Genomic DNA, 13569 nt, shown 5'->3' with positions numbered 1-13569 from the left:
AACCTCAAGTCCATCAGCCTTTCCTCATAAGATTTTCCCTCCATACCAGGCAACATCCTGGTAAATCTCCTCTGCACCCGTTCCAAAGCTTCCACGTCCTTCCTATAATGAGGCGACCAGAACTGTACCCAATACTCCAAATGCGGCCGTACTAGAGTTTTGTACAAATGCAACATGACCTCATGGCTCCGGAACTCAATCCCTCTACCAATAAAGGCCAACACACCATAGGCCTTCTTCACAACCCTATCAACCTGGGTGGCAACTTTCAGGGATCAACATTTAATAATTGCCCACTCCCCCTTCACAATTCTATGTGGACGTGTTCCCATTTGCTGCCCCTCTCCCAAACCTGATTGGGAATGTTCCCCAAGTAGTACAATTACTGATTTCATTGCATGTAAACAGCAGGCTATATTCAGAGGTGAGCTCTGAATTATAATCACAGTTGTCTTGTTACAGACGTGAAATTCCCTTTGATGCTGTTGTTCTGCACCCGAGTCATGCTGGAAAATCCCTGGAAACACTACCAGAGAGGAGGTAAGGCATTGGTACAGCTACTTGCTTTCATCTGTAGAGAGATGGTGCTGTCAGAATGAAATGTTGGAGTGTTAATTTCTTTTAAATCCAGGAAGGTGTTTTTTTCTGCAGTATTCTCACCTGTTTCTCATCCTTTTCCAGTGTAGTGGGAACGAGTTCCTTGCGCCGAGCGGCACAGTTGAGAAGGAGATTTCCTCACCTGGAGTTCAAGGATATTGTATCCTTTTATTGTCCTCAAAGCCACTCACGCAGGTGTGATCAGAGAAAGCAATAGTCCCTGCGTCAGATTTCTGAAAACTCAGCATAGCCCTCTTCCTCTGTCCTATCCACATGCACTTTACATTTTTATTTTTCAAATGACAAGGTTAGGTTATTGAGGATATATATATTTTTTTTAAATAATTTTTATTCAAATTTTCACATTTTCACAAAAAAGAAAACAATAACAGAAAATTCTAAGAACAAAAAAAAACAGAACCCCCCCACCTCCGCCGTAAATACAAAAGAGAAACAATACATTAACGCCCGTCGTTGGCAAAAAACAGATATTCAACCAAAAACAAAGAGAAACCCCCTCCCCTTTAGTTTCCTTTTGCAAACACCTAAACTATTTGCATCATTAATTTCTCGTTATTTCCCTATTGAATTCTCTCAGAAACAGAAGCTTTCTCTCTCTGTCTCTCAGGAGCTTTCTCTCTCTGCTGTCCTGTTTACAAGACCAATGCCAGGTTAATAGGATGACAGTGCTCAGCACTGCTCCCTCACAGCTCCCGGTGCACGGGTTCAATTCTAGCCTTGGGTGACTGTGGCGATTCTCCCTGTCTCTGCATGGATTTCCTCCGGGTGCTCCGTTTCCTCCCACAATCCAAAGATCTGCAGGTTAGGTGGATTGGCCATGCTAAGTTGCCCGTTAGTGTCTAATAGGTTAGGTGGAGTTACTGCGTTACAGCGATAGGGTGGGGGTGTGGGCCTAGGTAGGGTGCTCTTTTAGAGGGTCGGTGCTGTCTCGATGGGCCAAATGGCCTCCTTTTGCACTCGGAATTCTATGAATGGGCAGGTGACTTATTTGGCAAGGATGGAAGATTACGTTTGTATTCTCTAGAATTTAGAAGATAAGAGGTATTTGATTAAATCTTAAAGATCATGAGGGGTATTGACAGGGTGGATGTGACAGGATGTTTCCTCTTGTGGGAGAATCTAGAATTTGGGGTCGCTTATTTAAGACGGAGATGAGAATTTTATTCTGAGGGTCGTGAATCTCAGGAACTCTGCTTCCACAGCCTTTTGGGGAAGAGAGTCTTTGAATATTCTTTTTTTTTGTTTTGTTTTTTATAGATTTAGAGTACCCAATTCATTTTTTCCAATTAAGGGGCAATTTTGCGTGGCCAATCCACCTACCCTGCACATCTTTGGGTTGTGGGGGTGAAACCCACAAAAACACGGGGAGAATGTGCAAACTCCACACGGACAGTGACCCAGAGCCGGGATCGGACCTCGGCACCGTGAGGCAGCAGTGCTAACCACTGTGCCGCCCCCTCTTTGAATATTCTTAAGGAAGAGCAAGATAGATTCTTGATTAACAAGGGGGTGAAAGGTTATCGGGGGTAGGCAGGCATGTGGGGTTGAAGTTGCAATTAGACCAGCCATGATCTTATCGAATGGAAGAGCAGGCTCGAGGGGCCGAGTGGCCATTTCTGCTCCTAGTTTGTATGTTCGTATGTCCCAACCCATTCACCATTCTCCGAAACACGCTTTCTCCATCTCCACTGACCCAACCCATTCACCATTCTCCGAAACACGCTTTCTCCATCTCCACTGACCCAACCCATTCACCATTTCAAAGAGCTCTATCCAGTCACTTCTAAGTCTTCGCTTTCCTTTTTTTTTTAAAGTAAGAAGTGTTACACCAGGTTAAAGTCCCAACAGGTTTGTTTCGAATCACTAGCTTTCGAAGCACTGCTCCTTCCTCGGGTGAATCACCTGACTGTGTGGGCGCGTCTCCACTGCATGCGCCAGGAAGTTAGGCTGGAGCGGCATGAATCACTCCAGCGCCCTGCTGGCACCCATTTCGAGCCGACGCGAAACACGACAGTGCGGACACTCTGTCCCGCGATTCTTACTGTGCTCACCCCAGTCCAATGCCGGCATCTCCACACCATGGCTACCTTTTAAAAAAAAATTAATTTAGTGTCCAATTCATTTTTTTCCCGTTAAGGGGCAATTTAGCGTGGCCAATCCACCTAACCACATCTTTGGGTTGTGGGGGCGAGTCACACACAGTCACTCAGAGCCAGGATTGAACCTGGGACCTCGGCGCCGTGAGGTAGCAGTGCTAACCACTGCATCACCGTGCTACTCTAATTTTCTTGAATGTTGACCATGTTTAGAGTGGGTCCCAGTTGATATATTAGTAATAATGTGGAGATGGTCCTGAGAATAAATACGACTGTGTTCCTGTTTAATACCACAGCCAAGGAAAGTTGTTTCTTGAAGCAAATGTTCTATCTTTTGTGGCTGATAATGCTAGCTGGTGTTTGTTAAAGGTGATGAATTGTGAAAGCTTGGGGGCGCGATTCTCCCAGCCCCGCGCCTAGCCGGAGAATTGCCGCAACCACGCCACGCCGACCTGACGGCGAGGTGCGGAGAATTGGCGGGATTTGCGGCGGCACGTTTGGCCTCCGATGGGGTCTGGCCTGTGATCGGGGCCCACAAGTCGGCAGGCCAGCCTCTTCTCCCCCCTCCCCACCCCCCGGGCCTACTTTGTTGTGCGTCCGGCCCCAGAACATCCACACCATGTTGTGTTGGGTCTGGAGCATTCAGTAAGGCCACTGCGCGGGTCAGCGGGTCGCCACTGCGCGGGTCAGCGTGTCGCCACTGCGCGTGCGCGGGTCAGCGTGTTGCCACTGCGCGTGCGCGGGTCAGCGGGTCGCCACTGCGCGTGCGCGGGTCAGCGTGTCGCCACTGCGCGGGTCAGCGGGTCGCCACTGCGCGTGCGCGGGTCAGCGTGTCGCCACTGCGCGTGCGCAGGTCGGCGTGTTGCCACTGCGCGTGCGCGGGTCAGCGGGTCAGCGGGTCGCCACTGCGCGGGTCAGCGTGTCGCCACTGCGTGTGCGCGGGTCAGCGTGTCGCCACTGCGCGTGCGCGGGTCAGCGTGTCGCCACTGCGCGTGCGCGGGTCAGCGTGTCGCCACTGCGCGTGCGCGGGTCAGCGTGTCGCCACTGCGCGGGTCAGCGTGTCGCCACTGCGCGTGCGCGGGTCAGCGTGTTGCCACTGCGCGGGTCAGCGTGTCGCCACTGCGCGTGCGCGGGTCAGCGGGTTGCCACTGCGCGGGTCAGCGTGTCGCCACTGCGCGTGCGCGGGTCAGCGGGTCGCCACTGCGCGGGTCAGCGTGTCGCCACTGCGCGTGCGCGGGTCAGCGGGTCGCCACTGCGCGGGTCAGCGTGTCGCCACTGCGCGTGCGCGGGTCAGCGTGTCGCCACTGCGCGGGTCAGCGTGTCGCCACTGCGCGGGGTCAGCGTGTCGCCACTGCGCGGGTCAGCGTGTCGCCACTGCGCGGGTCAGCGTGTCGCCACTGCGCGGGTCAGCGTGTCGCCACTGCGCGGGTCAGCGTGTCGCCACTGCGCGGGTCAGCGTGTCGCCACTGCGCGTGCGCGGGTCAGCGTGTCGCCACTGCGCGTGCGCGGGTCAGCGTGTCGCCACTGCGCGGGTCAGCGTGTCGCCACTGCGCGTGCGCGGGTCAGCGTGTCGCCACTGCGCGGGTCAGCGGGTCGCCACTGCGCGGGTCAGCGGGTCGCCACTGCGCGGGTCAGCGGGTCGCCACTGCGCGTGCGTGGGTCAGAGTGTCGCCACTGCGCGTGCGCGGGTCAGCGTGTCGCCACTGCGCGTGCGCGGGTCAGCGTGTCGCCACTGCGCGTGCGCCAGGAAGTTAGGCTGGAGCAGCGTGAACCGCTCCAGCGCCCTGGGGACAGAATCGCTACTGCCCGCGCCAGTTTTGCGCCGGAGCACGACGGCGCGGACACTCTGTCCCGCGATCAGAGAATCGCGCCCGGGGTTTGAAGCGAGGTTGTGCTGGCATTTGTGTTGCTGATTGGACTGTGTCAGGAGGACGACCCCAATATAATTGTATTTTATTACTGGTCCCCATCTGTTTCTTTAACAATTTTAATCACAGCGAGGCAATTTGAACACGAGGCTAAAGAAACTTGATGAGAAAGGTGATTACAGTGCTATTGTATTGGCTGCAGCTGGCCTGCGAAGAATGGGATGGGAGAATCGAATCAGTCAGGTATGGCTTTTAATAACCTGCATTTTGTAACCTCAGAAAGCCTGATAAAGCTGCTGGTAATCATCGAGCTTGATTTGTTAATAAAAGCAAAATAATGTTGATGAGAAACGGTAGGTGCGGTAAATACTCAGCAGGTCTGGCAGCTTCAGTGGAGAGAGAAACAGAAATAGCATATTATTCTTTGGATATGTTAACTTCTTTCCAGCTTCTCGGGCCAGTGGCTTTATCTGTAGCATCGTGGATAGTATTCACTCTAATGCACAAGTCCATCTCCTCTGGAGCCAGGGTATCTCCCCAGTCTGAAGCACACTAAGAGGAAGTACAAGTTTATAAACAGTAACCAAGCATCACTTCATCACAGGCAAGGGGTGCATGCTACTAAACTGTAAATTCAGATGGATCTGCTGAGATTCTGCGTGCAGACACATTGAGGCCTGATCCAGAATCTCAATAGAGCAGTGAAATCATTCAGGAAACTGCGAGATGCTTCCAATGGGTGAATTACAAGGTTTAGTTCTGGTTTGGGTTCTTGAATGGAGTCACCCTAATGAGCAGCCAATTCTTTCCACACAGACCTATGCTGTGTAAGGAGAGCTTCCTCAGAATGTTAGCCTTTCTAATTCTTGACAGTTGGAGGTCTGGTTCTGATTCTGGAGCAATGCTTGCAGTGTGCAGAGATATTGCTGAGCTGTTTCTGTTATTAGTGTTTCATTTTCTGTTTAGTGGGATACTGACAAATGAGATACTGTTAAATTGCTCCTTTGGCACAAAACTGCAATAATCTCTTTTTCTTGCAGATTCTAGAGCCTGAAGATTGTATGTATGCTGTGGGCCAGGTAAAGTAAATTCTACCACACTGCTGCACAATTGGTGATTGAAGATGATGGTTATGTCCCATAACACACGCCCCGCAGCCATGACACAAACTCCCATCATCTACCTGTACACATCATGGCGGGTAATTCGAGTCTAGAGTCCAGAATGCTGGATTATACACAGCAACTTAACCTGTACCTGGGAAGAGAAAAACCAGGCTGTTAGTCATTCCTGGGATGTTGCTGTTGTCGGTAAAACCAGATCATTGCTCATCCCTTTTTTAAAATAAATTTAGAGTACCCAATTATTTTTTCCAATTAAGGGGCAATTTAGCGTGGCCAATCCACCTATCTCTAGTTGGAGTCCAACTTTTCAGCCTGCACAAAGGCCCACGCTTCCTCCGGGGACTCAAAGTAGTGATGCCGGCCCTTGTAGGTGACCCGCAGGCGGCAGCATGCCGAACTTCACCTGCTTTCCGTGGAGCACCGCCTTCGTCCAGTTGAACCCGGCTCTCCGCTTAGCCACCTCCGCACTCCAGTCCTGGTAGATCCTCACTACCGAATTCTCCCACTTGCTACTCCTCACCTTCTTGGCCCATCGCAGCACACACTCCCGGTCACTGAACCGATGGAACCGCACCAGCACCGCCCGCGGGGGTTCATTCACCTTAGGCCGCCTGGCCAGGACTCTGTGGGCCCCCTCCAGCTCCAGGGGCAAATGGAAGGATCCCTGCCCCCACCAGCGAGTTCAGCATCACGGCCACATAGGCCGGCAGGTCCGACCCCTCCAGCCCCTCCTCGAGGCCCAGGATCCGCAGGTTCTTCCTCCGTGACCGAAGCTCCATCTCCTCGAACCGATCTTGCCACTTTTTATGAAGCGCCCCGTGTATCTCCACCTTCCCCACGAGGGCCGAAACCTCCTCCTCGCGCTCAGAGGCCTGCTGCTGCAACTCAAGTATCGCTGCACCCTGGGTTGTCTGGGTCTCCAGCAGCTTACTAGTCGTCACCTTCACGGATTTCAACAACTCCCCTTTCAGCTCCGTGAAATAGCGCAGAAGGGCCGCCTGCTGCTCCTCAGCCCACTGCCTCCACTCCTCAGGGGCTCCACCGGCCGCCATTTTGTCCACCTTCCCCCGCTTTTCCAGGGGAGCTGCTGCCGTTTTTCTCCTCGCCCCACTCCGAGTCCGCACCATAAATCCCGGGGGGTTTTGCTCCAGACCCCTTTATCCACCGAGAATCGTCGAATCAGCGCCGTTTGGGGCCCTCAAAAGAGCCCACAAGTCCTATTAAAGCGGGAGCTGCCGAACGTGCGGCTTAGCTCCGCATAGCCGCAATCGGAAGTCCCTGATTCTCTTATTGTTGAGTGTCTAATTTCTATGGTTCTACAGTAGTCCCCCGTTATAACGCGGGTGTTGGGGTCCAAGACAGCCACCCGCGTTGCATCCGAGCCGCGGATATCCACGATGGGGGTTTTAAATTTATTTTAAAATCTATGCTAGCGCTTCCCATTGTGAGTCTACGGGGGGCGGGGGGAGAGGTCAGACCCCCGTAGACTCACAATGGGAAGCGCTAGCATAGATTTTTAAATAAATTTAAAACCCCCATCGTGGATCTAATTAAAACAAGCTCTCTGATTGCCACAGAATGAGGCTGGGAGTTATTCCAGAGGGAAATCCACAGAAACTTACCAGGAACTCTGGTGGGTTTCACCAAACTGGAGGAAAGGATTGCCTTTCAAAAATATGTTCTGACCGCCACCGGTTTAAAGAACCTGTCTGCTGTGCAGGAGTGAGGCAGCTGTAGCTCTGCACTATCCACTTCCGGACGCTGTGTGAGCGGCTCCTCTCTCACTGAATCTCCCTCCAATCAGCCGGCAGTGTCAACTTCAGCGGCCGGCTCACTTTGATCCGGAGAGGGAAGCTGACAGTTGGGGTCCATAAGCCCCCCCGCCGTATATCGCCGTATATTGCGGAGCGCGGTATAACGGGGGACTACTGTATTGTGGTGGATATTACAGATGTGAAATCTATTTGCCTGGATTGTGTATGTGCAGTTTTAATACTTGTTTAATGTGTTGCTATTTGGTTTCAGGGTGCCCTGGGTGTAGAAGTGAGAGTGAATGACACTACTGTACTGGACATGGTATCTACTCTGAACGACACAGGAACAGTCCTGCGCTGCATTGCTGAGCGTGCCTTCATGAAGCACCTGGTACAATTAAAAATCAATTCATCAATAATTTCCTGCAAATGAGCAGCTTCCAGCTTTGGAACCTGCCAAGTTGGGCTGTACGTTTAGCTGTCGATAGGGCTGTTAGTGGTGATTGGATATCAAATCATAAAATGCTCAAAACTTTCTGGAAGTCGGTCAACACCTGAAAGAGAGACCGACTAACATAATAAAAACAACATGCTAAAAATCAGCAGGTCTGGCAGCATCGGTGCAGGAAAAATTAAAGTTTACGTTTCAAGTCCACATGACTTCACAACTGATGAGAAGTAGAAATGTTGTTGGTTTTCTGCTGTTGCTAAAAGAAGGGAGGAGCGGGTGGTGAAGATCAAGGAGAAATGGGAAGCGGAGTTGGGAATGGAGATCAATTGGGGAGTATGGAGTGAGGCACTGCAAAGGCTAAACGGGACCTCCTCTTGTGCAAGGATGAGCCTGATACAGTTTAAGGTGGTGCACAGGGTCATATGACTCGGGCCAGAATGAGTGGGTTCTTTCGGGGGGTAGCAGATGAGTGTGGGCGAGGGCCAGCGAACCCCATGTTTTGGGGTTGTGAAAAATTGGGAAGGTTCTGGGCGGGAGTGTTCACGGTCTTAGCCAGGATAATGGAGGAGGGAGTGGACCCAGACCCTTTGGTCACAGTCTGAGGATACGGGGTAGACCATTTAGGACTGATGAGGAGAAATCTCTTCACTCAGAGAGTGGTCGTCCTGTGGAATTCGTTCCCACAGGAAGTGGTTGAGTCCAAAACATTGTATTGTTTCAAGAAGCACTGAGGGCGAAGAGGATCAGAGGATACGGGGAAAGCTGTTGAGTTGGATGATCAGCCATGATCATGATGAATGGTGGAACAGACTCGAAAGGCTGAATGCGTTACGAGCAGTGAATACAATAGACTAGATTGAAAGAAGCGAAAGTAAATCACTGCTTCACCTGGAAGAAGTGTCCTGATGCTTTGATAAACCTGACTGGAGGTTGGTGGGATGGACAGTGAGGACAAGGGAAATCCTATTCTGGTTCTGGGAAGTAGTGCAAGTTAACATATCACAGCCCTTGCACCAAAATGCTAACCTCTCTGTATTTGCAGCGTTTGGCAGTATTTGTTGTTGGGCTGAGCAGAAGGTAAATCGTTCTTGTTTAATCCTCTGACTCTCGATACCATAGCTGTGTGCTCACCATGGGGGCAGACCAGCTGTTGCAGCCTGTGAACTGCTTTCAGTAGCGGTTTGTGATGACTGAGTGACATTTCAGAGTTAAGCACATTGGTGTTGGCCTGGAGTTGTCTGATAGACCAGGGAGTAAGTCAGGGTGGCAGGATTCCTTCCGAAAGGACATGAGGAAACCAATTGGGATTTTACAACAATGCAGCAGCTTCACGCTCACTCTCACTGCCTGCTTTCTCTTCCAGATTTTGAAAACTATTTACGTTCTCATGCTGTCTCAATGGGATTTGAACCTCTGTCCTTTGTACTCAGAGCAGTAACAGAACCATGATGCTTGTTCCCCGACCCTGATGAGGTGGCCATTGGGTGGAGGGAGGTGGCTGGTGTATTAGTTAACACACACCGTCTATTCACATTGTAGTGAGTCACTGCAGACCGGCTGATTTCCCCACTGCCCTTGCACCCTGTGCTGTGAGACTGCTTCCAGACATCAGCTAAAGCTACAGGCTTGGATTGAAGCTGGAAACTTTCGGCTGGTTCAGCGTTTTTGTGTTTGTTCTCACTTTAGATGATTATTGTAATGAGCACTTAAAATGCCACAGCAGACAAAGCTACGGCCAAGTGCTGGAAATGGGATTCGAACAGATAGGTGCTTGATGGGCAGGGTAGACTTGATGGGCCAAAGGGGCATTTTCTGTTGTAAAACTCTGACTCCCACTCGATGATTGGTCTAATCTCCATTCTGTTATGGCTGAGAGGTGGGACGTTACAATAAAACCAATCGACTTCACGGACTGTCTTCCGTGTTTTCTAGGAGGGAGGCTGCAGTGTGCCAGTTGCTGTTCACAGTGTCATTAAGGAAAATCAGGTAATGCTGCTTTTGATGTTATCACTGGCCTCTCTGCATTTTTGTTTCTTCACATTTACATGTTAATTTTCTGAATCTTTCACTTGTAGCTATACCTCACAGGAGCCGTGTTCAGTCTCGATGGATCTGACAGCTTGAAAGATACTATGCAAACAAGTGTATCGACTCAAACCCAGGTACATCCACAATCCAGGTGGACATGGGCCAATTTCCATCGAAAATCAGATTCTCTTCTCATTTATCTTGTTGCTAGAGACTTGCTGGGTACAAAACCTGCTGTGTTTCCTCATTCCAACAGAATACAACACAGTGGTTAGCACAGTTGCTTCACAGCTCCAAGGACCCGGGTTCAATTCCAGCCTCGGGTGACTGTCTGTGCAGAGTCTGCACTTTCTCCCCGTGTCTGCGTGGGTTTCCTCCAGGTTCTCACAGTCCAAAGATGTGCAGGCTAGGTGGAATGGCCATGTTAAATTGCCCTTAGTGTCCAAAACATTAGGCGGGTTTACTGGGTTACGGGGCTGAGGTGGAGGTGTGGGCTTAAGTAGGCTGCTATTTCCATGGCTGGTGCAGGCTTGATGGGCCGAATGGCCTCCTTCTGCACTGTAAATTCTATGATTCTATAAGTACTTGGGTAGTGGAAAAACTCGATCGCAAGAGAGAGTGGTCCTGAGGTCACGGTCGACACTACGGAAATGAAGATTTTTCTTTGACATCACAGTGCCCACTATTTCAAACCTCAAGGCTGCCAGGTGGCCATTGCATTCCCTGAATGAAGCAACAAGGCTGCCAGGTGGCCATTGCATTCCCTGAATGAAGCAACAAGGCTGCCAGGTGGCCATTGCATTCCCTGAATGAAGCAACAAGGCTGCCAGGTGGCCATTGCATTCCCTGAATGAAGCAACAAGGCTGCCAGGTGGCCATTGCATTCCCTGAATGAAGCAACAAGGCTGCCAGGTGGCCATTGCATTCCCTGAATGAAGCAACAAGGCTGCCAGGTGGCCATTACATTCCCTGAATGAAGCAACTAGGCTGCCAGGTGGCCATGCATTCCCTGAATGAAGCAACAAGGCTGCCAGGTGGCCATGCATTCCCTGAATGAAGCAACAAGGCTGCCAGGTGGCCATTGCATTCCCTGAATGAAGCAACAAGGCTGCCAGGTGGCCATGCATTCCCTGAATGAAGCAACAGACTGTCTTTGAGTTCACTGATCTCCGCTGCAACTGCAAGAGGGGCAATAATGGAATGAGCCATTTGAAACCGGGAAATCTGAGGGGCCGGTCCCTGTCAATACATCAGATCTGATGTCACATTGCACCTTACCGTCAGTTATGTTAGTGAACTCAGCAATAATGGAGGAACGTTCTGTGGTGAAAACTGAGGCAGTGTTTGACTAATGTGCATTCTGAGGAATCCTTGTGTCCCACTGCAGCCTTCAGCTCATTTGTATTTCCCAGGTTAGGTACAGCAAGTGTTAGTTCCCACATAACGTGGCATTAATTATAATCAGACAATAAAGCTTAGATTGTACTACTTTGAAAAGGGGCTTTAACCCCTTATAAGGCACCCTGGCGCCCCGCTGTGGCACAGTGCCTCTGGCACCCCGCTGTGGCACAGTGCCTCTGGGATCCCGCTGTGACACGGCTGCCTCTGGGATCCCGCTGTGACACGGCTGCCTCTGGGATCCCGCTGTGACACAGCGTCTCTGGGGTCCCACTGTGACACGGCTGCCTCTGGGATCCCGCTGTGACACAGCGTCTCTGGGGTCCCACTGTGACACGGCTGCCTCTGGCGTCCCGCTGTGACACGGCTGCCTCTGGCGCCCCACTGTGACACAGTGCCTCTGGCGTCCCGCGGTGACACGGCCGTCTCTGGCGCCCCACTGTGACACGGCTGCCTCTGGTGTTCCCGCTGTGACACGGCTGCCTCTGGTGTTCCCGCGGTGGCACGGCTGCCTCTGGGATCCCGCTGTGACACGGCCGTCTCTGGCGCCCCACTGTGACACGGCCGTCTCTGGTGCCCCGCTGTGACACGGCCGTCTCTGGGGTCCCGCTGTGACACGGCTGCCTCTGGGATCCCGCTGTGACACGGCTGCCTCTGGCGTCCCGCTATCCCGCAGTGACCCAGCGCCTCTGGCGTCCCACTGTGACACGGCCGTCTCTGGGATCCCGCTGTGACACGGCCGTCTCTGGCGCCCCACTGTGACACGGCCGTCTCTGGCGCCCCACTGTGACACGGCCGTCTCTGGTGTTCCCACTGTGACACGGCCGCGGTGGCACGGCTGCCTCTGGCGCCCCGCTGTGACACAGCGCCTCTGGGGTCCCGAGGTGGCACGGCTGCCTCTGGGGTCCCGCTGTGACACAGCGTCTCTGGGATCCCGCTGTGACACGGCCGTCTCTGGGATCCCGCTGTGACCCAGCGTCTCTGGGGTCCCGAGGTGGCACGGCCGTCTCTGGGGTCCCGCTGTGACACAGCGTCTCTGGGGTCCCGCTGTGGCACGGCCGTCTCTGGGATCCCGCTGTGACACGGCCGTCTCTGGGATCCCGCTGTGACACGGCCGTCTCTGGGATCCCGCTGTGGCACGGCCGTCTCTGGGGTCCCGCTGTGACACGGCTGCCTCTGGCGCCCCGCTGTGGCACGGCCGTCTCTGGGATCCCGAGGTGGCACGGCCGTCTCTGGGATCCCGCTGTGGCACGGCCGTCTCTGGGGTCCCGAGGTGGCACGGCCGTCTCTGGGGTCCCGAGGTGGCACGGCCGTCTCTGGGATCCCGCTGTGGCACGGCCGTCTCTGGGGTCCCGAGGTGGCACGGCCGTCTCTGGGATCCCGCTGTGACCCAGCGTCTCTGGGGTCCCGAGGTGGCACGGCTGCCTCTGGGATCCCGCTGTGACACGGCCGTCTCTGGGGTCCCGCTGTGACACGGCCGTCTCTGGGATCCCGCTGTGACCCAGCGCCTCTGGGATCCCGCTGTGACCCAGCGCCTCTGGGATCCCGCTGTGACCCAGCGCCTCTGGGATCCCGCTGTGACCCAGCGCCTCTGGGATCCCGCTGTGACACAGCGCCTCTGGGGTCCCGCTGTGACACGACCGTCTCTGGGATCCCGCTGTGACCCAGCGTCTCTGGGGTCCCGCTGTGACACGACCGTCTCTGGGATCCCGCTGTGACACAGCGCCTCTGGGGTCCCGAGGTGGCACGACCGTCTCTGGGATCCCGCTGTGACCCAGCGCCTCTGGGATCCCGCTGTGACCCAGCGTCTCTGGGGTCCCGCTGTGACACGGCCGTCTCTGGGGTCCCGCTGTGACACAGCGCCTCTGGGGTCCCGAGGTGGCACGACCGTCTCTGGGGTCCCGCTGTGACACAGCGTCTCTGGGGTCCCGCTGTGGCACGGCCGTCTCTGGGATCCCGCTGTGACACAGCGTCTCTGGGGTCCCGCTGTGACACGACCGTCTCTGGGATCCCGCTGTGACACAGCGCCTCTGGGGTCCCGAGGTGGCACGACCGTCTCTGGGATCCCGCTGTGACCCAGCGCCTCTGGGATCCCGCTGTGACCCAGCGCCTCTGGGATCCCGCTGTGACCCAGCGTCTCTGGGGTCCCGCTGTGACACGGCCGTCTCTGGGATCCCGCTGTGACACAGCGCCTCTGGGGTCCCGAGGTGGCACGACCGTCTCTGGGGTCCC

The 13569-nt window shown here is 53.8% G+C and overlaps 1 protein-coding gene across 2 annotated transcripts in view; it reads left to right on the top strand.

The window, feature by feature from the left end:
- The window catches only part of hmbsb (hydroxymethylbilane synthase, b), a 31491-nt gene that overhangs the window by 15965 nt on the left and 1957 nt on the right, over nt 1-13569 (top strand). For both annotated transcript variants that reach the window (XM_038778690.1, XM_038778689.1), the window contains exons 7-13: nt 463-540; nt 682-757; nt 4712-4825; nt 5623-5661; nt 7732-7851; nt 9844-9897; nt 9987-10073. In XM_038778690.1, the coding sequence (XP_038634618.1) occupies nt 463-540; nt 682-757; nt 4712-4825; nt 5623-5661; nt 7732-7851; nt 9844-9897; nt 9987-10073 (568 nt within the window). The remainder of the gene's footprint in view (nt 1-462; nt 541-681; nt 758-4711; nt 4826-5622; nt 5662-7731; nt 7852-9843; nt 9898-9986; nt 10074-13569) is intronic.

Source organism: Scyliorhinus canicula, chromosome 19, assembly GCF_902713615.1.
Source record: "Scyliorhinus canicula chromosome 19, sScyCan1.1, whole genome shotgun sequence".
Classification (NCBI taxonomy): Eukaryota; Metazoa; Chordata; class Chondrichthyes; order Carcharhiniformes; family Scyliorhinidae; genus Scyliorhinus; species Scyliorhinus canicula.
Note: the sequence above shows the minus strand (reverse complement) of the source record. Positions and strands in the feature narration are given on the sequence as shown.